The sequence below is a fragment of the Anomaloglossus baeobatrachus genome, chromosome 1 (genome assembly GCF_048569485.1).
Source record: "Anomaloglossus baeobatrachus isolate aAnoBae1 chromosome 1, aAnoBae1.hap1, whole genome shotgun sequence".
NCBI classification, from domain to species: Eukaryota; Metazoa; Chordata; class Amphibia; order Anura; family Aromobatidae; genus Anomaloglossus; species Anomaloglossus baeobatrachus.
In genome coordinates this window covers 750,601,616-750,627,189 of record NC_134353.1, presented here as the reverse complement: position 1 = coordinate 750,627,189, position 25,574 = coordinate 750,601,616, and the positions used below count along the sequence as shown (strand labels likewise).

General features: G+C 44.7%; 1 protein-coding gene across 2 annotated transcripts in view; it reads right to left on the bottom strand.

Annotated features, from left to right (window-relative positions):
- The window catches only part of BRAP (BRCA1 associated protein), a 149,139-nt gene that overhangs the window by 21,966 nt on the left and 101,599 nt on the right, over nucleotides 1-25,574 (bottom strand). For both annotated transcript variants that reach the window (XM_075323736.1, XM_075323744.1), the window contains 2 exons: nucleotides 24,904-25,013; nucleotides 5,581-5,670 (listed from right to left, as the gene is read on the bottom strand). In XM_075323736.1, the coding sequence (XP_075179851.1) occupies nucleotides 5,581-5,670; nucleotides 24,904-25,013 (200 nt within the window). The remainder of the gene's footprint in view (nucleotides 1-5,580; nucleotides 5,671-24,903; nucleotides 25,014-25,574) is intronic.

Sequence of the window (25,574 nt, the reverse complement as noted above, 5' to 3'; positions counted from 1 at the left end):
CCATTTGGTCGGTGTTACTACTAACAGTATCAGATATAAAATCCGGATCACTCAAACTGAGTAATAATCTAGCGTCTTGAAGGACATCAGAATCCTGATGTCCTTCAAGACGCTAGATTATTACTCAGTTTGAGTGATCCGGATTTTATATCTGATACTGTTAGTAGTAACACCGACCAAATGGTGATGGTGATGAATCTACCTACTCTCCCCTCCCTGCAAATCCTATCCAGGGTTTTAAAAAGTCTTTGGTGCGGTTGTTGGACAAATATGTGGGGCTGGGATTTCTGTCTCGCTCACAGGCCGATAAATTAATTCCTCCTTTTCCCACTAAGCCCCATTGGTACTACATACCAAAAGTACACAAGAGCAGGGATAATCCACCGGGCCGTCCAATAGTGGCTGGCATCGGCTCCCTCACGGAGCCGTTGTCGCACTATTTGGACTGGCTCCTTAGACCCATCATGAGTCATATCCCCTCTTATGTAAAAGACAGCGGTGACTTTTTGACACTGCTGAAGGGTATGTCTTGGCAAGAAGGCTTTTCTCTCACCTCGATTGATGTGGAGAGTTTGTATACCCGTATCCCTCAAAAAATGGGTATACAGACGGTTAAAGACATGGTGGCTCAGACAGGAAAAGACGCGTTGTTTTGCAATTTCATTGAGGAAGCCCTGGATTTCGTTTTGTCTAAAAACGCTTTTATGTTTTTGGACCGGTGGTACTTGCAGTGCAGGGCTACCGCTATGGGTACCCCTGTCTCTTGTGCCATGGCCAATATTTTTTTGGGCTCCTTTGAAAGCAAATACATTTTTTCTGATACTAACCCCTTTCTGAAATACATCCGCCATTTTCTGAGGTATGTGGACGACATATTCATAGTGTGGGCGGGCACTGAGACCCTCTTTGCTGACTTTGTGGCATACCTTAACATCTGCAACACTATGAATATGTCCTTCACCTCCTCGTTTGGTGGCGATATCCTCAATTTTTTGGATATTGAGGTTTCCATTAAAGATGGAGACATTCAGACACGATTGTTCAGAAAACCGACAGCGTCAAATTCCCTGTTACACTATCAGAGTGCCCACCCACTCCACACTAAGACAGGTTTGCCCTATAGTCAATTCCTGAGAGTACAAAGGGCAAATAGTTCAGAGGAATCTTGTTTTCAACAGTCTCAGGAGTTGAAAACTAGATTGCAACAAAGAGGTTACCCAAAAAAACTAGTTGATTCGGCCTGTGAGAGAGCCAGATCCGATAGCACCACTGCTGCCCAAAAAAAAAATCGCACCAAAAAAGGCATGGAGGTTGTGGATAGATTTGTCTTCAGCTTCAAATTTGGACCCATGGAGCATGCTATTAGGAATGCTCTTTGCAGAAATTGGCACATTTTAAAAAGTGATCCCGCCTTGTCTGAAAGAACAGGTTCCAATCCTTTGGTGTCGTTCAGACGATGCGGTAATTTGCGAGACAAACTTGTGAAGAACAGACTTACTAGTCCAGCAACATGGCTGAATAGATGCTGCCCACCGGGGAATTACCGGTGTGGTCAATGCCATTTTTGTAATTTACATTTAACTGGTCGTTCTTTACAGGTGTGCATTTGCACACTGTCCACCAATTTATTTCATGCAAAACCAAGTTTGTGGTCTATGTAGTTCTCTGCCCTTGTGGCAGGTTCTACATAGGCAAAACTATCAGGTGTCTATATATACGATTCAGGGAGCATTATGGTTCAATAACATCAGGGAAAGGTTCCCCCAGATTAATCACACATATCCAGGAATGTCATGATAGTAATCCTAACGTTTTACGTTTTGCCGGCCTCAAGAGAGTCTCTCTCCCTGCTAAGGGGGGCGACCTGCATAAATTATTACTGCAAGAAGAGGCTAGACTGATCATTAATTATGGGGCACAAGGCCCACGAGGGTTAAACGACTGTGTGGATCTAGCTATATTCCTGTGATACATTTTTACATTTTTGTTGTCTAATACTTCTGGTGTCCATACATTGTTTGTTATTTATGTAAATTTTTGTAAACTGGTTCATGTAAAGTGACATATGTTTACATTTTATATTCACTTTTATATATACAAATCTCCTGTTGTTGCTTCTTTATGTGGCCTCTGGCAACCTGTGAGCACTCCTTTAAAAGGGGTGTTGCCGTAGCTCCACATGTGGACCCGTGGAAGCCCAATTTGTGGGCGAAACGGCCGTCGTCCAGTATTGAGGAGCCAGCTCACAGTGTGCCTCCGGCTTTCTACTATGCACGTGTTTGAATAAAAGAAAATCCTTCACAGCGGACAGAGTGCGGTCATCCTTTATTCTCATCATTAACCAATGAGTCACATGACACCGGGGAGAGAAAATTACTAATCAACCAACAATTTGGCCTTTTTCACTTATGGGTGTGCTCAATTTTGCAAGCACTTTTTACAAAATGATTGCGTAATGAGTTAGAGGGCTCACCAAATTTACACTGTTATACAAGCTCAACACTGACTACTTTACATTGTATCAAAGTGTCATTTATTCAGTGTTGTAGGCAGGGCTGCCGCTGCAGGAAGCCAGTGGCAGGAGCAGTGAATATTCATTTCACCATTAAAGGGAAATGAATATTCACCGCTCCCCATGCCCATAATCCCGCCCACCTCTTGGCAACGAGAACAGTGATACTACAGTAAAATCTTCTGTCATTTACTATCACTGATCTCATTGCCAAGAGGTGGGCAGGATTCACGGAGTGGGGAGCAGTAAATATTCATTTCCGTTAATAGGGAAATGAATAGTAACTGCTCCTGCAGCAGCAACCCTGCTTCTGCGACCTCGCTCCACCACCGTCGCTGGCCCCCACAGTGAGCCAGGTACATGCAGACTATAATATGCACCATATTTTCCTCCCAAATTTGGGGGGTGGGGGGTGGGTTCTGGGAAGGTTCATCTTATAGTCCAAAAAAATACTTTAAATTTGTTTCTGCTGCGGAAATGCACTAAAACCACATGTAATCCGCACATGACTTTATCAAGTAAGTTATCTATTAGAAAGTATAAAACACAGAGAAACATTAATTAAAACAAGATACAACACTAGGTCAAAACCACGATCGAAACACAAGTAACCTAATATAGCTAGTATATTCATAAATGCTGCAGACAAACTCATTAAATACTCATTGTTGGGAACGCTTTCACACTTGCGTTGTGCGGCATCCGTCACAGTGCGTTGTGTGACGCATGTGACGGATGCCTTGCAAATAGTGTGATAATAAAGGCCACGAATTCATGTGAAATAACGCGTTGCGTTAAGTTTTTTTTTGCTGAGAGAGAGAGTGCAAGCCCCCATCATCACTGCACACACCCCAGCACCCATCATCACCGCACACACCCCAGCACTACCGCACGCATCATCACCGCACACACCCCGGCACTACCGCACCCATCATCACCGCACACACCCCGGCACTACTGCACCCATCATCAGCGCACACACGCAGGCACTACAGCCCCCATCATCACCCCGGCACTACAGCACCCATCATCACCGCAGGCACTACCGCACCCATCATCACCGCAGGCACTACCGCACCCATCATCACCGCACACACCCGACACTACCGCACCCATCATCACCGCACACACCCGGCACTACCGCACCCATCATCACCGCACACACCCCGGCACTACCGCACCCATCATCACCGCAGGAACTACCGCACCCATTATCACCGCAGGCACTACCGCACCCATCATCACCGCACACACCCCGGCACTACTGCACCCATCATCACTGCACACACCCCGGCACTACCTCAGTGATGTCCCCGCTGACAGCGCGATTCACTTCAGTTGCTGTGTGGAGCTCACAGAGAGCAGCGGCGTTCTACTGCCGCTCCTGTCAGCTTCATGTAGCAGAGCTGAAAGCGTCGTGGGACCTCTGTGGATTAAGTCGGACCTGGAGGGGTTTTGGTGATTTTAATAAAGTGGTGAAAGAGGGTGTTTTTTTGTCTTTTATTCCAAATAAAGTATTTTTTCGGGTGTATGTGTTTATTTACTTTCACTTACAGGTTAATCATTGGGCGTGTCTCATAGACACCTGCCATGATTAACGTAGGACTTAGTGGCAGCTATAGGCTGCCATTAACTCCTTATTACCCCGGTTACCACCGCACCATGGCAATTCGGGATGAGTCGGGTAGAGTCCCGGGACTGTCAAATCTAATGGATGCGGCAATTCCGGGCAGCTGCTGGCTGATATTTTTAGGCTGGGGGGCTCCCCATAACGTGGGGCTCCCCATCCTGAGAATACCAGCCTTCAGCCGTGTGGCTTTATCTTGGCTGGTATCAAAATTAGGGTGCTTTCACACATAAGTTTTTTGCCATCAGGCACAATCCAGCAAAAACATGAAAAAACGGATCTGTCGTCAGTTTTTCCCCCATAGACTTTCATTAGTGCCGTATTGTGCCGGATGGCCTTGCGTTTCATCCGTTTTTTGCTGGATCCGGCAAAATTTACTTGTCCGTCGGCTGGATGAAATGTTGAAGTGAACGTTTTTGTGTCCGGCAAACAAAACGGATAGCGATGTTTTAAAATGGAAGCCTATGGACGCCGGATACGGCGTAATGCGGTAAAAAACGGATCCGGATGCCGGATCCATTTTTTTGAACTGAGCATGCTCAGTATCACACCGGATCTGTCAAAAAACTGAAGGAACTGATGGAAAAAACTGTTGCAACTGATCAGTTTTTTCGCCGGATCCGTCGCATCAGTTTTTTCGCCGGATCCGTCGCATCAGTTTTTTTGCCGGATCGTGCCTGATGCCAAAAAACTGATGTGTGAAAGCAGCCTTAGGGGAGACCGCACGCCGTTTTTTTTCAATTATTTATTTATTGTACTGCACGATATAGACCTGCTCACCGGCAGCTGTGATTGGTTGCAGTGAGACAGCTGTCACTCAGCGTGGGGGAATGTCTGACTGCAACCAATTATAGGCGCCGGTGGGCAGGGGAAGCAATGAATACGAGATGGCATAATAAGCGCCTGGCATTTTCAAAAGCAGGAGAAGCCGCCAGAGCAGTGTGACAGCTGTGCAGCGCCGTGACGGTGATCGGTGAGTATGAGAGAGGGGGTGAGAGAGACCAGGAGTGAGTTTAAACGATTTAGATCGTTCTGCTGGACATGCTGAGCATGCTCAGTAGAACGTGAATCAGTCAGCGGATTCCGCCGCTTAGTGCATTGTGGCGGAATCTGCCACCATAAACAATCATTAGACACCTTGGCGGATTCTAACGGAATCCGTCAAGGTGCGTTATTTTGACGACCCAAAAAACGCTACATGCAGCGTTCCCTCCGCCCGACGCTGCGTCAAAATAATGACTCAGTGTCGTCCAGCGGATGCAACGCAGACACTTGCGTTACGGTGCGTCGTCAATACAAGTCTATGGAGAATAGCACAGTGCGTTAACGGACTGTGCTATTCTCCATAGCGGCTGAACGCAACTGTGAAAGCGCCCTAACTTGGACATTTGGTTTGCTCAGAGGCAAAATGAAAAATCAGCGTAATTATCTATAAATGTACCTCGTCTGCAGTATCTTTCTCCAAACGTACAATCTTGTTTTCCCAGTAGATACGTTGAGACTCCAGCTGACTGGTAAGAAGGTAGGAGTACTGTAACCAGATAAGAAACATAATTAAAATGGATCTTCAAGAGCCCTTTGAACTGTTGCCTATTGATTTTTCTCATTGGTGGCTTGATACTCTGTAGTATACAATCCATATAATTGACTAGTGATGACTACTACTATAGCTTCGCACCATAATCTAAACAAGACTTGTTATTCCTCTCCCTCCTTTGATGTGTATTTTTTTGTATAAAGGTGAGCTCCTGTCTATGCCTAACTTACCTAGGCCGCACACAGAGTACCATATGCAGCAATGCAATACTTTTCAGAGTTTTACAAAACATACTGTTTGCAGGATTCTGGGTTTTTAGTTTTGATTTATTTATTTTTAAATAGAAAATCTTATTTAGAAAAAATAAATAAATTTGAGATCAGTTTAATCTTCTACTAATTTGCTGATAAGTAAAAATTCCTCCAAGTTATTATGTAATGGCCTAAATGAGGAACTATTCCAGCAATGTCAAGGCCAGAGGACTCTATCAAATGTAAAAAGCCACGTTATAAAGATACCATGTGACCTCTCATTGCACTGAGTCAATATTGAAACAGGCAAGAAACAAATACCAAAAGAGCACCAAGGTCTCGGAATGACACAGAATATTGAGCAGCGGAGATTTACCTAAATGCTCTATATTAAGGAAATATGACATGGGAGTAAAGTGCCTAACTTTTATTCTCCATCATTAAAATACGGCAATTCTACAAAGACAAATCTTTTAGAGAAGGCACAGATTTTATTCAGCATTAATGTAGATGGCAGCAGTGGTTTACCACAATAACCAGATCTTGCCTTTGCTATTTCCCTTTACTTGAACATGGACTAAATTGTGTATATAAGTAAAGCAAGGGTGGCCAAAAATACATTATTCAAAAATAAAATTAATGGAGGATACGGCCTTCCTAATATACAAGCATATTATTACTCAAACTTATTAAAACAAACCAACAATTGGTTATTAAAAAATGAAAATACTCCAACTTGGGTTAACTTGGAACTAATATTATCAGGAAATAATTCTTTCCGCTCTCCTTTACTGGAACAGTTACTAAGCTTTGGAGGACGAAAATCAAATACCTATGATAGCAGCACTATTAATGCTGCATTTACTTCCTGGGAAAAGATTTCAAGAATTTCCAAAGACAAAATGACTTTTGAAGTCTTTAAAAATACTGAGATAAAAAATATAGATTTGTCAAACAATACCGAGACAGTAGATAGATGGGTCCAGTCAGGGATAAAATACATAAAAAATATATACGATGGTACAAACTTCACCTCATTCTTACAACTTAAACTACAAAACAATATACCAGATAAAGATCTTTACTTCTTCCTAGAAATAAGGAAATCCATCCGGAAACTTGTAGAACCCAAATGTAAAATAAACAAATTCATACTTAAATTGATAAACAACCCAAATAACAAACTAATATGGAGTCATAAGAACATCTATCATGCCTACAATTCTGAACTCCCCACAAGAAAAATGATACACATATCCAGTTGGGAAAAGGACTTGAAAGTAGAATTCACCCAAGACCAATGGGATAAAGCTCTTAAAAACACATACCGTATATACTGGCGTATAAGACGACTTTTTACCCCCTTAAAATAATGGCTACAGTGGGGGGTCGTCTTATACGCCGGATATACGGGGGGGGGGGGTGTATATGTACACTGCAGCGTCCAGGGGAGGTGGTGGAAGCAGCTCTGGAGCACAGGGGAACGCTGCGGCCTGCATCCTTTGATCTCCTGCACCCGCTCATATAATATGCACAGCCGCTGTCCATCTCCAATGGTGCTGAAATCGCACGCAGTGAGGGGCTGGGGCAGCGGTGCATATTCTATGAGCCTGCGTCCCAGTGTGATCGCACATGTCCCCCCCGTGTTAGATTTGGCCCCCAGGCTGCTGCTCATTCTAAAATAAAAAAGCTTTACTTACCCCTGCAGCGTGTCTCCCTGTGTCCCTGCTTCCACTGTGATCAGGCAGAGAGCTCAGCCTGCTGTGCCGATCACATGACCGCACTGACAACCAGGAAGTGGAAGAACAGAAGCACGGAGCCAGACAGGAGATAAGGAAAGAGGGTTTTATTTTACTTTGGGCAGCAGCCTAGGGGCCATATCTGACACAGGGGGACTTGTGCGATCTATAGGGGCCATGGGCAGCACTATGGGGGCGATATCTGACACAGGGGGACTTGTGCGATCTATATAGGGGCCATGGGCAGCACTATGGGGGTGATATCTGACACAGGGGGACTTGTGCGATCTATAGGGGCCATGGGCAGCACTATGGGGGCGATATCTGACACAGGGGGACTTGTGCGATCTATAGGGGCCATGGGCAGCACTATGGGGGCGATATCTGACACAGGGGGACTTGTGCGATCTATATAGGGGCCATGGGCAGCACTATGGGGGAGATATCTAACACAGGGGGACTTGTGCCCATTATGGGCCCCAGTGAGCTGCTTCTAACCCCCCAGATGTATGCCCTGCCAATCCCCCCCCCCCCCCCGCCGATGCCGCGGGTGCTGTACCCGCCGAGCCGCGGGTGCAGGCCCCACAGAGCAGCAGAGTTGTGTGTATTTGTCTGTATGTAGCAGAGTTGTATGTGTTTGTCTGTATGTAGCAGAGTTGTACGTGTTTGTCTGTATGTAGCAGAGTTGTATGTGTTTGTCTGTATGTAGCAGAGTTGTATGTGTTTGTCTGTATGTAGCAGAGTTGTATGTGTTTGTCTGTATGTAGCAGAGTTGTGTGTGTTTGTCTGTTTGTAGCAGAGTTGTGTGTGTTTGTCTGTTTGTAGCAGAGTTGTGTGTGTTTGTCTGTTTGTAGCAGAGTTGTGTGTGTCTGTTTGTAGCACAGTGTAGTACCATTGTTTCAGTCCAGTTGTGGCTTTATACAGCAGGGAGGAGCATTCCTTGCTGTACTAAGTGAACATTGGAGCGATTGATCTGTCAATGGCCCTTTAAAAACATATTGTACGGCTCTCGCGGAATTAAAATTAACATGTTGCAATCAAAGCAGACTTTTTTTCATTTGGGAGCGGGGTAGTCTTATACAGTGAGTATATCCCAAATTCTATATTTTTAGGGCAGAAGTTGGGGGTCGTCTTATACGCCCAGTCGTCTTATACGCCGGCATATACGGTACCTTTCCAATATCTGCGCTACATTACATGAAGCTTATTATAAGATTTATACCAGATGGTATTTCACTCCGGACAAAGTAGCTAAAATATTCCCAAGCCAAAAACCAACATGCTGGAGAGGTTGTGATACAAAAGGTGACATTGTTCATATTTTTTGGAGCTGTCCTAAAATCAGAAGCTTATGGCAGAAAGTGTCTAAAATAATAAATCTGATAATGCACTCAAAAATAAGTCTAACCCCACAATTAGCTCTCTTATCGATAGATTCGGATACAATAAACATAAAATACAGGGCCATCGTAATTCATATCCTTCTAGTTACCAAAATCGAATTGGCGGCGCGTTGGAAATCCAATAAAATTCCAAATATTTACGATCTAATAGAAAAAATATCGCTTCATAAGTTCTATGAAGAGAAGCATGCCCTAATTAATAACTCTTGGAACAGATTTCATAAAAAATGGGACCCATGGACTGACTTTATTAACAACAATACATAAAATTTTAAATCTAATCTAGTTATAATTCTTGTATAAATGTAATACACTATACTTATTTAATTAGTTTAACAAGAAAATTGTTTGTTTACATCTATCTCCTGACATATTATTTGAATATCATACTTTGTAAATACTTAATCTGACTGTATGTCATAGTTTTTACCAATGTTATTTGTTTGTTTCTCCTTTTGTATATGTCTACTGTATATTATTTGTTTGATATAGCATGACGTAATGCTATACAGCACTTTGTTTTATTGTTTTTGTTAGAACTGTTTTATGTATAAACTTTGAAAACCTAATAAAAATTATTGAATCATAAATTGTGTATATAAAAGCCTACAATACATAGTCAGACATGTTTATAGAACTGCTTTTGCCTTCCCCTGATGAAGCAAACAACTTCATTTTGCGAAACGTGCATTGAGACACTTTAAGGGGAGTTCGCTGTGGCTCCACTGTTTAGGCTTTTCTTTATAATATGGGTATGTAATATTGAGCGTGCACGACTTTCTGTTTGCACATAGGGGTGAACTTTTACCTTTATATGCCAGCAAGGAGAATGTTCCTATACTTTGTACTGAGATTATGTAATAGGGACCTAACGTGTACCTGGATAACAGTTTGTATGTAGGAATTTATGCCATTCCTTTACATACCTTTATGTGAACTGCACTTACACTTTATTTCAAGACTGTTGTAATTAATGATTGTATTTCCTACTGTCTCCCCAATACTATTAGTATGCCTCTCTGAAGCTCACTTTTTATACAGCCAATTTTTTATTCTTATTGTTTCCTTGCATGCATTTTTAAAGTTATCTAGCACTTTGTAATATATTTTCTTCAATAAAATATTATATTAAAGCATCCATCTCCCAGTGTTCTCCAATCATACCCTATGTTTTTGGTACTGCATAAAAGGTTTCACTGATTCTATTTTAAGATATATTAGGTTTAGTATGAAAAATCCAATGGATTAAAAGCAGATGTGTCAGTGATATTTTATTTTTTGGGGGGGGGGGGGGACACTATCTTAAAATAAAATAAAAACATATGTAAACAGCCCTATACCGTATTTTTCGCTTTATAAGACGCACTTTTGTTCCCCCAAATTTTGGGGGAAAGTAGGGGGTGCGTCTTATAATCCGAATATACGGGGGGGGGGGGTATATATATATATATATATATATATATATATATATATATATATATATATATATATATATATATATATATATATACACACACTACAGAGTCCAGGGGAGGTGCGGGCAGCTCTGGAGCTCTGCTGGGGGACTTGTGAAAGCTGGGAGCAGCAGCGTTTGATCTCCTGCTCCCGCTCATAAAATATGCACAGCCGCTGTCCACCACGATGGTGCTGAAAGTGCACCGCGGCGATGGGCTGGGGCAGCAGTGTATATTATATCTACCTGCGCCCTTCTTTGATTGCACATGCCCCCTCCCCCGTGTTAGCTATGGCCCCCATGCTGCTGCAAACAGTAAAATAATAAACTTTTTACTCACCTCCTCCAGCCTGTCTGCCCGGCCTCCCTCCTGCTGCTGTGATAAGACACAAGAGATTTCACTCTGCCATGCCGATCACATGACCGGCCGAGAACCAGGAAATGCAGGAGGCCGGAGCTCAACCCCGAGGAGGGGGACACAGACAGGACAATGCTGGAGAAGGTAAGGAAAGTTTATTTTACTAAAAGCAGCAGCATGGGGCGATATATAACACAGGGAGCTGTGTGCCAGCAATAGTGGGCCATGTGCCGCCACATGGGGCCATGTGCCAGCAATAGTGGGCCGTGTGCAGCCACATGGGGCCATGTGCCAGCAATAGTGGGCCGTGTGCCGCCACATGGGGCCGTGTGCCGCCACATGGGGCCGTGTGCCGCCACATGGGGCCGTGTGCCGCCACATGGGGCCGTGTGCCAGCCATAGAGGATGTGTGCCAGGCATAGGGGACATGTGGCATCACTGGGCCATATCCAGATTCAGAGGGCTAATTTTAGGATGGGGGGGGCTATGAGGGACATATACCCTATATGATTTGTCTGACGGTCACTGGCATTATAAGACGGACCCCATTTATTAAAAAATTCTCTATTCCTTCACCAAATTTGGGGGTGCGTCTTATAATCAGGGGCGTCTTATAAAGCGAAAAATACGGTAGGTTATAATGGGCATGTGTTCTATGTATGAAAAATACATAAAAACTAGATGTCTGAGTGAGGCTGTGATATTACAAAAATAAATCATATAAAACTCAGACATTTTGTATACAAGAAACATCACTGATTTCTGAATGAGCTCTTAACCCCCTCCCCCCATCAATTCTGAAGATCAGGGAAGCTAATAACATCTAACCATTGGAAAAAGATACTATTAGTATTATAATTTTGTCAAGTGTTCTTTTAGAAATTGACACTCATAACCACCAGTTCTTGCATTTAGGATTTAAAGAGTAGGCAATTAATAAGAGCCAGGCAAATTATCATTTAAATCACAGGGTCACTTCAGACTCCACATAACCGCATAATCCCTGCTCTTCAATATCAGATCTGAAGAACCATACAGACTACATCAGGGGGTGGTGTGAAAACAGAAGTGACTGGGAAGGATAACATTTGTAACATATTTAACTCTTCCCATGTTCCCCAAACCCAAATATATAAGTAACAAGTGGTGTATTCCCACTGAAAAAAATAGATTGGATTTACTGCTCAGAATAACACCTACCGTGTTTCCCCGATAGTAAGACACCCCCGATAGTAAGACGTAGTGGGGGTTTTGGGGGGGGTCGGCTAATGTAAGACGTACCCCGAAAGTAAGACGTAGTAAAAATTTATTTTTTTTCCTCTTTACAGTACAGTTACAGCGGCCGAGCGCTCAGCTGAGCGCCCTAACATGCCGGCGGCCGAGCGCTCAGCTGAGCACCCTGACATGCCGCCGGCATGTGACAGCTCTCAGCTGAGAGCCCTGACATGCCGCCGGCAAAGCGCTCAGGCGGCCGAGCGCTCAGCTGAGCACCCTGACATGCCGCCGGCATGTGACAGCTCTCAGCTGAGAGCCCTGACATGCCGGCGGCAAAGCGCTCAGCTGAGCGCCCTGACATGCCGCCAGCAAAGCGCTCAGCTGAGCGCCCCAACATGCTGGCGGCCGAGCGCTCAGCTGAACGCCCTGACATGCCGCCGGCATGTGACAGCTCTCAGCTGAGAGCCCTGACATGCCGCCGGCAAAGCGCTCAGCTGAGAGCTGACACATGCCAGCGGTCTGGCGCTCAGCTTAACGCCCTGACATGCCGGCGGCTTAGCGCTCAGCTGAGAGCTGACACATGCCGGCGTTCGGGCGCTCAGCTGAGCGCCCTGACATGCCGGCGGCTTAGCGTTCAGCTGAGAGCTGACACATGCCGGCGGTCTGGCGCTCAGCTGAACGCCCTGACATGCCGGCGGCTTAGCGCTCAGCTGAGAGCTGACACATGCCGGCGGTCGGGCGCTCAGCTGAGCGCTCGGCAACCGAGAAATGTTGAAATGTTGCAGTAATGTTGTCCGTGGTCCATCAGGACCATGGACAACATACAAAATCACACAGCCTCAGTGCCCTCATGTGCAGCCGCTGGTGGTTAAGTTTCCTTAACTTGCGGTACACTTAGGGCGCAATCGCGGCAAGTCCCCATACGGTACATTGCATGGAGACTTGCTGCGATTGCTGTGGGATTTTTTCCAATATAAGACATACCCCGAAAGTAAGACATAGTGGCACTTTTGGGGGTAAAAAGAAAGTAAGACACTGTCTTACTTTCGGGGCAACACGGTACCAATAGAATAGAATCATTTGCTGTCCACTAGTGGCCAAATCACTTTTTTTAATGTAAAAGTTTCCCAACCACACCATTATTTTAAACTACATGTATTCGCAAACACCAAAACACTGTACAAAGTAATTCCCCAAATAGCAAATGCTAGATATTTTCTTAGGATACGGATTTAAAATAAATCAGGATATCATGGTATATTTGTATTTATGAAATACAAGTGCAGCTCAATAAATTAGAATATCATCAAAAATCTTTAATTACTTCCCGGTAATTATTTTTTCCAGAAGCCGCGACAGCACCAGAGAGATAGGTCCGCCCATCTTAGGATAGGAAACCCACTGAAATAAAAGGGCGGCTCATATCTCTCGCCTCAGTTTGGCTACAGAGCACACAGAGGACTACCAGAAAACAGGTAAACACAATAATAACAATATCACCACAATATCACATGTCGGACCACGGAAACCAAGAACACTAGTGGTGAATAAAATGAAAGTGAAGGGAAGCAGTGGCGCTGTCGTGGCTTCTGGAAAAAAAAAAATCATTATCGGTGTAAGTAATTGAATATTTTTACCTTCACCACGACAGCGCCACCAGAGAGATTCGGAAGATAACATCAGGGAGGCACCACAGCCTCTAGCACCCTTCTACCAAAAAGGTCAAATCCACCGTGGCCGACAAATCCAAATGATAGTGATTAAAAAAGGTTGTGGGAGAGGACCAGGTGGCAGCCTTACATATTAGATCCAGAGGCACATCTGCTCACTCGGCCCAGGAGGTTGCCACAGCCATAGTGGAATGAGCCGTAATACCCTGCGGGATAGGCCTATCCTGGGCTACATAAGCTGCCTTAATAGCCTCCTTAACCCATTTAGCTATTGTGCCCTTGGAAGCTGAGCACCTCTTCCTAGGCCCCTGAAAGCAAAGAAATAAAGCCTGGGACTGCCTCAAAGGTTTGGTGACCTCAATGTAATAACTAAGCACCCTGATAACATCTTATGTGTGCAACCTTTCCTCCTTGGGATTCTTAGGCGTCGAGCAGAAGGCTGGTAGGACAATTTCCTGAGAGCGATGAAAAGACCTAGCCACTTTGGGCAAATAAGCGGGGTCTGTGCGAAGGAGGACCCTATTCTCAAAAAACTGAGTATAAGGGGGCATGCTGAAAGGGCCTGGAGATCACTAACTCGTCGAGCAGACGTAAGGGCAACCAGCAAAGCAACATTCAGGGTTCAAAGGGGGGTCCCGTCAAGGAACTAAAACCAAATTGAGATCCCAAGGAGGGAAACAGACATGGGACCGGTCTGTCCCTCTGACAGGAGGAGATGAACCTTTTAACCCATCTATTGCTCGTTAGGTCAGAATTATAAAGCGCTGCCAACGCAGAGACCTGGACCTTCAAAAGGTGCTAACTGACAACCCCAAGTCAACACCCTTCTGGAGAAATTCCAGGACATCTCCCAGAAGGGGTTCCGCTACAGGACTGACACCAGAGAAGGAGAGAAATTTGTTCCACACTCTTGCGAAAATCCTGGTAGTAGCCGGTTTTCGATTACGCAAGAGGGTGGAAATCAATTTAGAAGAGAACCCGTGACTCTATAACAATCTCCTCTCAAATTCCAGGCCATCAAATGAAGGCCCGAAACCTGAGAGTGAAGCAGAGGGCACTGGGAGAGGAGATCTAGCCTCTCCGGGAGGATCCAAGGGTCTGACACTGACATCCTCTGGAGCCAGTAAAACCACACCCTCCTGGGCCTGAAGGGAGCTAAGAGGAGCAATCTGGCTTTGTCCTCCCTGGCCTTCTTCAGGACTGCTGGAAGCAATATCAGGGGCGGGAAGGCATACAGCAGACCTTCTCCCCATGAAACCTGAAATGCGTCTACCACCCAGGGTCTGTCAAGAGGGTTGAGGGAACAGAACAGATGTACCTGTCTGTTGGATCTGGTTGCAAAGAGGTCTGCCGTCGGGCACCCCTAAAGATGTACAATAAGGAGAAAAACCTCCTTGTGCAGACACCACTCCCCTTGCCATACTTGTTGCCTGCTCAGGAAGTCGGCCGTGACATTGTCTGTCCCCAAAATATGAAGTGCCGTAAGGGAGGAAAGGTGGTTTTGAGCTAGTGAAAAAAATAGTATTTGTTATCCCCATCAGGGAAAAAGACAGAGTGCCCCCCTGGTGGTTGATATAGGAGACTGCCACTCGGTTGTCTGAGTAGACTCTGACGTGCGTACCCACTAGATGAGGAAGAAAAGCGTGCAAAGCCTTCCCAATGGCGTGTAATTCTCTGGCATTCGAGAAGCCCCGACTTTCTAGAGGACTCCAGGGACCCTGCACCGCCCGGCCTTGTAGATAAGCCCCCCAACTAGTGCGCTGGCGTCGGTAGTGATGACACCTGAAAGTGGAAGTGATTAAGGAAACCCAGCTGACAGATTCCGGATCCGCAACCACCATCGGAGGAAATAAAGAGTGTGGGAAGAAAGGGTGATGAGCTTGTCCAAACACCCTCCCAATAACCTCTGCGCCCTCAACACCTCCTCCTGAAGAACCCGGGTATGCCACTTTGCCCTGTGGACTGCCGGGATACATGTTACTAGGGATCCCAGTAACGACATGGCCTCTCTGAGGCGGAGAACAGGGTTCGAGATGACCGAGGAGACTTGTGTTCTGAATGACGATACTTTCTCCTGAGGAAGGAGCCAGAGCTGAGAGCGAGAATGCAGAGTGAGAACCAAATAAATCTGACTTGTGGAGGGTTCTAGTTTTGACTTTTCTAGATGCAAAATCCAACCCAATGTCCGTAGGATGGAGACCACTGCCAGAATCTGGGACCTGCAGTGTGACTCTGAAGTCCCCACTATTAAAAAATCGTCCAGGTACGGGATGATGAGGATCCCTTTTTCGTGCATGTGGGCCATTATCTCTGCTACTACCTTTGTAAAGACCCTCAGGACCATAGCCAACCCGAAGGGAAATGCCCTGAACTGGAAGTGTCGTAGTACACCCCTGATCAGAAGGGCCACCCTGAGGAACTTCTGATGAAAAGCATGAATTGGAATATGATAATATGCGTCCCGGAGATCCAGAACCGCCATGAAACACCCTGGAAACAGTTTTATGGCAGATTTCACAGACTCCATCTTGAAGTGATGATACACCAAATGTTTGTTGAGACGTCGTAGGTTGATAATCGTCCGAAACGATCCATTGGGTTCTCTTACCAGGAACAGCGGAGAATAAAACCCGGAGCCTTCTTCTCCATCTTGAACTTATACCAGGACAGATTTTCTAAGGAGGCCCTCCACCTCCTGCTGCAACGCGAGTTGTTTTTCTGCCGACCTGCCGAGCGATGTAATTATTAATGACCCCCGAGGGGTCGAATGGAATTACAGTTGTAACCCATATTTAACAATCCAAGAACTGGACGAGATGTTGCGCCATGCAGGGTAGAAGGAGGAGAGTCTACCTCCCACTGAAACAGAGGAATCACAGAGATGGCTTCTTACCGTCCGTAGGAGTAGGAGGCCTGAACATGAAGCCAGATCTCTTCCTCTTGTTGTCTCTCCACCCCTCCTTGGACGTGGGTTGCTTACCCTTACCGAATCCCTTCCTCTGGAAGGTGCGGTGCCTAAAGGGGGTAGAGGAAAAAGTGGGAAATCCCTTCTTCACATCTTCCGCCTTCTCAAGGATCTCGTCAAGCAGCTTACCAAAGAGATAGTTTCGACTTCGATTGCAAGTCTCCCGGCCATCCCTTCAACCAGAGTGATCGTCGAGCTCAGTTGGACAAAGCCGCAGATTTGCCGGATAAACGGAGGGCATCTGTCGAAGCGTCGTCCAAAAAAGCAGCAGTTCCCTTGGCACGAGGGTTGTTAGCGAGGATCTGATCGCGCGGGGCCTCCTCTGTAATCTGATCCTCCAGCTGCTGCAACCAAACACAGGTACTGGCCACTGCAGGTTGAAGCGCTCCCGCGGCTGTCTTCCAGGCAGAGCGGAGATAAGTATCTGCCTTTCTGTCCAGCGGTATCTTCAAGGAACCCAGGTCCTCAAACGGCAGGGAAGACTGTTTTGCCGTCTTAGCCACCGTCACATCAATTTTAGGGTAATGGTCCCACAAAGGAACAATCAGACTCCTGGAAGGGATACTTTAAACAAAGACGGAGGGTAAGCTCTCCTCTCTGGCTTCTCCCACTGGTCCGCTATCAGTCTCTTAACCTTTTCATGGAGAGGAAAGGAGCGCTGCCGCTTGTGTTCCAGTCCTCTGAACATTAAATCCTCAACAGATTCAGGATCCTTTGTCTCCACCAGGCCCATTGTAGCTCTGATTGCCTTTACCAGGTGATTAACCTCAGCAGCAGGAAAACAAGGCCTGCCCCCCACATCGTCCTCGGAAGATGAACCTGGAGATTATGAGGAGGGACCGGACGGTGAGTCTGAGGCTTCTCCTGACTCCCGATCATACACTCTGGTTTTGCTTGAGGTGCCAGAAATGAGAGGCAGAAAAAACCCTTTCAGGGACTCCCTGACCTCTGCTCTAATGACTTCCTTGAGACTAGATGCAATGTCCGATGCTTCCTCAGCAATCGTCTTCTGAATACAGATTCTACATAATTTCTTCAAGTAGTAAGAGGGCAGCGGGGATCTACATAAGGCACATTCTTTGTGTTTAATCTTCTCTGACCTTTTCCTAGGTTTGTCCTAAGAATAGAGGAAGAAGAAGAAGGGAAGCCCTATTAAGCCCTATTAATGGGAATAGGTAACCCCAAATACTCACCCACAGCTGGCCATACGGTACCGGGTGAGGCGAACGAGCAGGTCTCTTGGAACTCCTGCGTGGAGGTGAGAATCTCTTGTCAGGACGTCCCCCACTGGAGAGACTACCACCACTTCCATGATGCGGTGCCTGCTTCTGCAGGCGTTTGTCAGTGAGCTCACGCTCCTGGGATTCTTCCCTAAGCTCCTCCATACTGAATCTGGAGGGTGAGCACTGTGGAATCCTGCAGGGACAGCCACCGGGCGCCGAAACAGGAACGCCGCTGATCCATCCCGACACACATGCTGCAGGGCCAGTCACCGGACGCCAAGCAGGTAAGAGCATGAACACACAGGGGGAAGAGCTGTCTTCAACAATGCTCTCGGAGGAAAAACCGCTGCACCCCGGGAACGCCGTCCTTCACTGTGGCAGCACCACAGCTCTTCAGGGTCTCTCATCTTGGGACAGGAAACCAAAACTGAGGCAAGAGAGAGGAGCCGCCCTTTTATTTCAGTGGGTTTCCAGTCCTAAGATGAGTGGACCTATCTCTCTGGTGGCGCTGTTGTGGTGAAGGGAAAAAGTTAATTTATTTCAGTAGTTCAATACAAATATTATATAGGGTCATTACTAACAGAGTGAGCTCTTTCAGGTGTTTATTTATGTTAACCCCTTCACGACCATGGACGGATATATCCGTCATGGAGCGTGTCCCGTTAAGCCCCGCCCCCTGCCGCGGGCAGGCGGCGGGGATCGGCGCACATATCAGCTGTTATCAACAGCTGACATGTGTGCCTACATGTTCCGAGAGGAATTGCATTCCACCCGGAACATTAACCCCTTACATCTCGCTGCCAAAGTCTGGCAGCGAGATGTATATGCGCGCGGCCATGTTTTTTACTTACCGCCGCCCCCACCGGAAGTCACGTGAGTGATAACGTGACTTTCGGGGGTTGCCATCGTAGGACAGGGTCATGTGATGACGCATGCAGCTATGGCGTTTTACTTTCGTTTTCACCCGGCCGGGAGCAGGGTGAAAACAAAAGTGACTGAATCTGCTGTTTACAGCTGTACAGCTGTGATCAGCAGATAGATAACAGCGATTGGATTGCTGAGCGCTATAGCCCCCTAGGGGGACTAGTAAAATTAAAAAAAAAAAAGTAAAGTAAAAAAAAAAGTTTTAAAAAATAATAAAACAAAAACAAAAAACCTAAAAGTTCAAATCACCCCCCTTTCCCCCCACTGAAAATTAAAGGGTTAAAAAAGAAATAAATATACACATATTTGGTATCGCCGAGTTCAGAAATGCCCGATCTATCAAAATATAAAATCAATTAATCTGATTGTTAAATGGCGTAGTGGCAAAAAAATTCCAAATGCCAAAATTACGTTTTTTGGTCGCCGCAAGTTTTACGCAAAATGCAATAACAGGCGATCAAAACGTAGCATCTGTGCAAAAATGGTACCATTAGAAACGTCACCTTGAGACACAAAAAATAAGTCGTCACTGAGCCATAGATCCCAAAAAATGAGAACGCTACGGGTTTCGGAAAATGGCGCAAAATGTACGCCACTTTTATTGAACAAACTTCTGAATTTTTAACCCCTTAGATACAAGTAAACCTACACATGTTTGGTGTCTACAAACTCGCACCGACCTCAGGCATCATATCCACACATCAGTTTTACCATATAGTGAACACTGAATAAAACATCCCAAAAACTATTGTGCCATCACACTTTTTTTGCAGTTTTTCCCCACTTGGAATTTTTTTTGCTGTTTTCCAGTACACCATATGGTAAAACTTATGGTTTCATTTAAAAGTACAATTTGTCCTGCAAAAAACAAGCCCTCATATGGCAAGATTGACGGAAAAATAAAAAAGTTACGGCTCTCGGAAGAAGGGGAGCAAAAAACAAAAACGGAAAGTGCCCCGGGGCTGAAGGGGTTAATGTTGATGATTATGGCTTACAGTCAATGAAAACCCAAAAGTCATTATCTCAGAAAATTAGAATAATTACCACAAAACACCTGCAAAGCCTTCCTAAGGGTTTAAAATGGACCCATAGTCTGGTTCAGTAGGCTACACAATCATAGAGAAGACTGCTGACTTGTCAGATGTCCAGAAGGCAGTCATTGACACATTCCATAAAAGAAGAAGGGTAAGCCACAAAAGGTCATTGCTAAAGAAGCTGGCTGTTCACAGAGTGCTGTATCCAAGCATATTAATGGAAAGTTGAGTGGAAGAAAAAAGTGTGGTAGAAAAAGGTGCACAAGCAACCGGGATTACAGCTTCCTTGATCGGATTGCTTAGAAAAGGTCATTCAAAAATTTGGGGGAGATTCACAAGGACTGGACTACTGCCAGAATCAGTGCTTAACCCCTTCAGCCCCCGGGCATTTTGCGTTTTTTCCGTGTTTTTTTCCCCCTCTCTTTCTTCTGAGTACCGTCACTTTTTTATTTTTCTGTCAATCTTGCCATATAAAGGGCTTGTTTTTTTGCGGGATGAGTTGTAGTTTTAAATTAAAGCATACGTTTTACCATATAGTGTACTGGAAAACGGCAAACAAATTCCAAGTGCGGAAAAATTGCAAAAAAAAGTGTGATCGCACAATAGGTTTTGGGATATTTTATCCACTGTGTTCACTAGATGGTAACACTGATGTGTTGTTGTGATGCCTCAGGTCGGTGCGAGTTTGTAGACACCAAACATGAATAGGTTTTCTTGTATTTAAGGGGTTAAAAAAAATTCACAAGCTTGTCCAAAAAAAAGTGGAGCACGTTTTGCGTCATTTTCCGAAACCAGTAGCATTCTCATTTTTCTGGATCTATGGCTCAGTGACGGCTTATTTTTTGTGTCTTGAGCTGACGTTTTTAACTGTTCTATTTTTGCGCAGATGCTATGTTTTGATCGCCTGTTATTGCATTTTGCGCAAACTTTACGACGACTAAAAAAACGTAATTTTGGCGTTTGGAATTTTTTTGCTGTTACGCCGTTTACCAATCAGATTAATTGATTTTATATTTTGATAGATCGGGCATTTCTGAACGCGGATACCACATGTGTATTTTTTTAATCCTTTAATTTTCAATGGGGTGAAAGGGGGGTGATTTGAACCTTTAGTTGTTTTTTTTCTTTTTTTTTAAACTTCTTTTTTTTAACTTTTTTTTTTTTAATTTTACTAGTCCCCCTAGGGGGCTATAGCTGATCACTCTGCCATATCTCCAGATCACAGCTACAGAGCCAAGATCTGCAGATATGCTGCTTTACTTTCAATGCCGGCTGTATTCCGGCATTGAGAGGAAATGACCCTGTGCTACCATGGCAACCACCGGAAGTCACATGATCCTGTCACGTGACTTCCGATGGGGGTGGGGTAATTCAGCATAATGGCGGTGCTCAGACATCTCGCTGCCAGATTTTGGCAGCGAGAGGTAAGAGGTTAATAGTCGCGGGTGGAAGCAATTCCACTCGCGACTAGCAGGCACACATTTCAGCTGTTGAAATCAGCTATGTGCGCGGATCGCCGCGGCCTATCCGTGGCAGGGGGCAGGGATTAACCGCACACGATCCATGACGTATCCAGTACGTCATGGGTCGTTAAGGGGTTAAAGAGCCACCACACACAGACATAAGTCCCAGGACATGGGCTACAACTGTCGCATTCCTTGTGTCAAGCCACTCATGATCAATAGACAACGCCAGAAGCATCTTACCTGGGACAAAGAGAAAAAGAACTGGACTGTTGTAAATTTTGCATTTCATTTGGAAATCAAGGTCCCAGAGTCTGGAGGAAGAGTGGAGAGGCCACAATCCAAGCTGCTTGAGGTCTAGTGTGAAGTTTCCACAGTCAGTGATGGTTTGGGGAGCCATGTCATCTGCTGGTGTAGGTCTACTGTGTTTTATCAAGACCAAAGTCAGCGCAGCAGTCTACCAGGAAATTTTAGAGACTTCATGCTTTCCTCTGCCGACAAGATTTTTTTGGAGATGGAAATTTCATTTTCAAGCATGACTTGGCACCTGTCCACACTGCCAAAAGTACCAACATCTGGTTTAATAACCACAGTACCACTGTGCTTGATTGGCCAGCAAACTCGCCTGAGCTAAACCCCATAGAGAATCTATAGGGTATTGTCAAGAGGAAGATGAGACACCAGACCCAACAATGCACACGAGCTCAAGGCTGCTATCAAAGGAACCTGGGCTTCCATAACATCTTAGCAGTGCCACCAAGCTGATCGCCTCCATGCCATTGATGCAGAAATTCATGCAAAAGGAGACTTTTCAGTAGACCAACATTTCTCAGTTTAAAAGCATTTTTTCAGATGGTCTAATATTATATGGTATAAGATTCTGAGATAATGACTTTTGGGTTTTCATTGGCTGTAAGCCATAATCTTATACATTAACAGAAATAAACACTTGAAATAGATCACTCTGTGTGTAATGATTCTATATAATATATGCGTTTCACTTATTGCATTGAATTACTGAAATAAATTAAACTTTTTTATTATATTCTAATTTATTGAGATGCACTTGTATTTAGGATCTCTTAGTTTGATCCATTGAAAAACAAAAAACAGCCAAAAGAAAGTGACAGGCAAAACATACAGCCATCAATGAAAGAAAATGAGCCCGTTCTCTGCTGGAGCTGACAGAAAAACAAAAAAAAAAGAAGAAAAATGTAATAAGTATCATTTTTGCTCTAAATGCTAGTACCATTTCTAATCACAGATGCTACAGACTTCTAAGTGGCATGTTGGTAATATTAGATATCCATGGATAACAATATGTTGAGGGCCAAGAAGACCATAAATGGCAACAATTCCAGGGCTTTTCAAACTTTTTCCACTGAGGCCTTTGATACACCAATAACATACATGGGCCTCAACAGCCAGATCTGGTCCATCTTCAACATCCAAAGTAGAAGTCCATACTAACCCAGTATACCAATACAAGAAACTCAAAATGAGTCAATTATGTTGGTAAACCAAATATTACTGATACTACTGCAGACGAGGAAAGCACTGTGCAGAATATCACTCCTAAAATAACTACTTGCATCTCACAAACACTTAGGGAAGCCTCAGTGTGGACACTCAGTTTGTGAAGTAGTACACTATACTAATTTGTCTTCTATATACTGTACAGTGAAGAAAATAAGTATTTGATACACTACCGACATTGAAAGTTTTCCCACCTACAAAGAATGGAGGGTTCTGTAATTTTTATCATAAATACACTTCAACCGTGAAAGATGTAATGAAAAAAATAAATAAATCGGCGACCATCAAACTTAACTGAACTGGAATTGTTTTATAAACAGGAATGGTCAAATATACCTTCATCCAGGATCCAGCAACTCATTAACAGCTACAGAAAGCGACTAGAGGCTGTTATTTTTGCAAAAGGAGGATCTACAAAATATTAATGTCACTTTTATGTTGAGGTGCCCATACTTTTGCACCGGTCAAATTTTGTTTAAATGCGGATTGCACATTTTCTGTTAGTACAAAAACCTCATTTCAATCCAGAAATATTACTCAGTCCATCAGTTATTAGATATATGAAACTGAAATAACTGTTGCAAAAACCCAAATTGTTATAAAGAAAAAAGGTTAACATTAATAGGGGTGCCCATACTTTTCCACGAGTGTAAGTGCGATGTAAGACAAGTCTGGAGATGCTGCAGGCCATGGTAGCAGGATAAGCCATGCAGGCTGCTCACAGTAACTTGAGCAACATGTAGCCCAGCATTGTACAAAACAAACACCTCTGGGGACACTTGGAGAAATGGCTGTACCACTGGTTTTACAACCAAATCAATATAATGCCAAGCGGTTAGGGTACCTTAAAGGGAACCTGTCACCAGATTTTTCCCTATTAAACTAAAAGAATCACCTTCTGGAGCTCCAGGGCTGCATTCTATGAAGGTGCACCTTGGCCCTGACTCCCCTTCCAGACCCTAAAAATAACTTTATAAAACTTAACCCTTAGGTATGCTAATTACCTGTGTTGGCCAGATAGGCGGGCTCATTTTCTGCTCCTTTCCCCCCTCCTGCCGCTGATCGCTGTCCTCCTGTCTTGATTGACGGGATGACGCCCTCCGTCATCCTCCTCGTCAATCAAGACAGGAGGACAGCTATGTTTTCTGCTCTGCCCGCGATATGGCAGAGCGAACTGCACCTGCGCGAGCAGACCTAACTGCACAGGCGCGAGATTTGAAAATGCGACGAGGAGGATGACGGAGGGCGTCATCCCGTCAATCAAGACAGGAGGACGGCGATCATCGGCAGGAGGGGGGAAAGGAGCAGAAAATGAGCCTGCTCATCTGGCCAACACAGGTAATTAGCATACCTAAGGGCCAAGTTTTATAAAGTTATTTTTAGGGTCTAGAAGGGGAGTCAGGGCCAAGGTGCACCTTCATAAAATGCAGCCCAGGAGCTGCAGAAGGTGATTCTTTTAGTTTAATATGGAAAAATCTGGTGACAGGTTCCCTTTAAATGAAGACTAGAGAGGTTTAGCCATGTTACATTATGTGACTCCACACCATAATCCTTGAAAGAGGACCAGTGTGAAGTTTCCTCATCATGGCATTACCTCCATGGTCTCCAGACCTTTCTACTGCTTTTATTGTACCAAAGACAAAAGCAGAACTCATCGCTGAAGAGGACAGACCTCCATTCCAGCCACTATTGCTGCCTTGCTCTGCACCATGATAGCCTTTGAGAGATGTTGCGTGGGTTCAATGGAACACTTGTAGCTGGACGTGAGGCTCAATTGTGGAAGCAGTGGTACAAACATTAACACGTCTATCGACCCTGAGATTTCCATAATTCTACAACCTAACTACTTGGTGTTGAAGGGTGTATAATATTTTCATTGTGCTCATAACTTGTTTATGCATCTGTGTTAGATTAATTATACAGTTTTAAGTCTGTTAGCATAGAATTTATTAACTGTATTGCCCACAGTTTGGGACAATAATCCATTACCCACCTCTAATTGAAGAGAATCGATCTTTTCATCCTGGCATGTGTCTCCTTCACATTCATACTGAACTATTTTCCCATCTGTTTTGCTTGCCACTAATCGATGAACATAATTATCTGAAATGTTGGATAAAAGAATAAAAACAGTAGTAAATTATTATTACTGAAAGGCAACTTACTTAACAATACTACGGGCTTAACAAGGTATATCCGGGATATAGATAAACTATGTGTCCGTCCGTCCGTTTATATCGTGTGTCCGTCCATACATATATAGTGGCTTTGTTAACAGAGTGGAGGTTTCTCTTCCGCTATGCTCTGTAGACAGTGAGACAGCCAACGTCATTACTGATTGACAGCCGGCTCCACGCTGCCCAACTGGGGGAGCCGGCTATCAATCAGCAGGACGTCGGCTGTCCTGCCCAGTCTACAAAGTGGATGAGAAGCCACCGTTCTGTTGTTGCAATGTAAGTGGGAGACGCTGAATCCCCGGCAGGAGCGTTCTCTGACCGCTCTGTGCCGGCAAAGAACGGCAATTGCCTGCCTGTTATTACTTAGGCACATTATTTATTTTTTTTTTGGTGGGGGGGCGGGGGTGGGGTTAAAAGTCCTGGATATACCTTTTAAAAAGTGAGTCATTGTTACTTTAGGACAATGGTAATATACATATAGGACAAT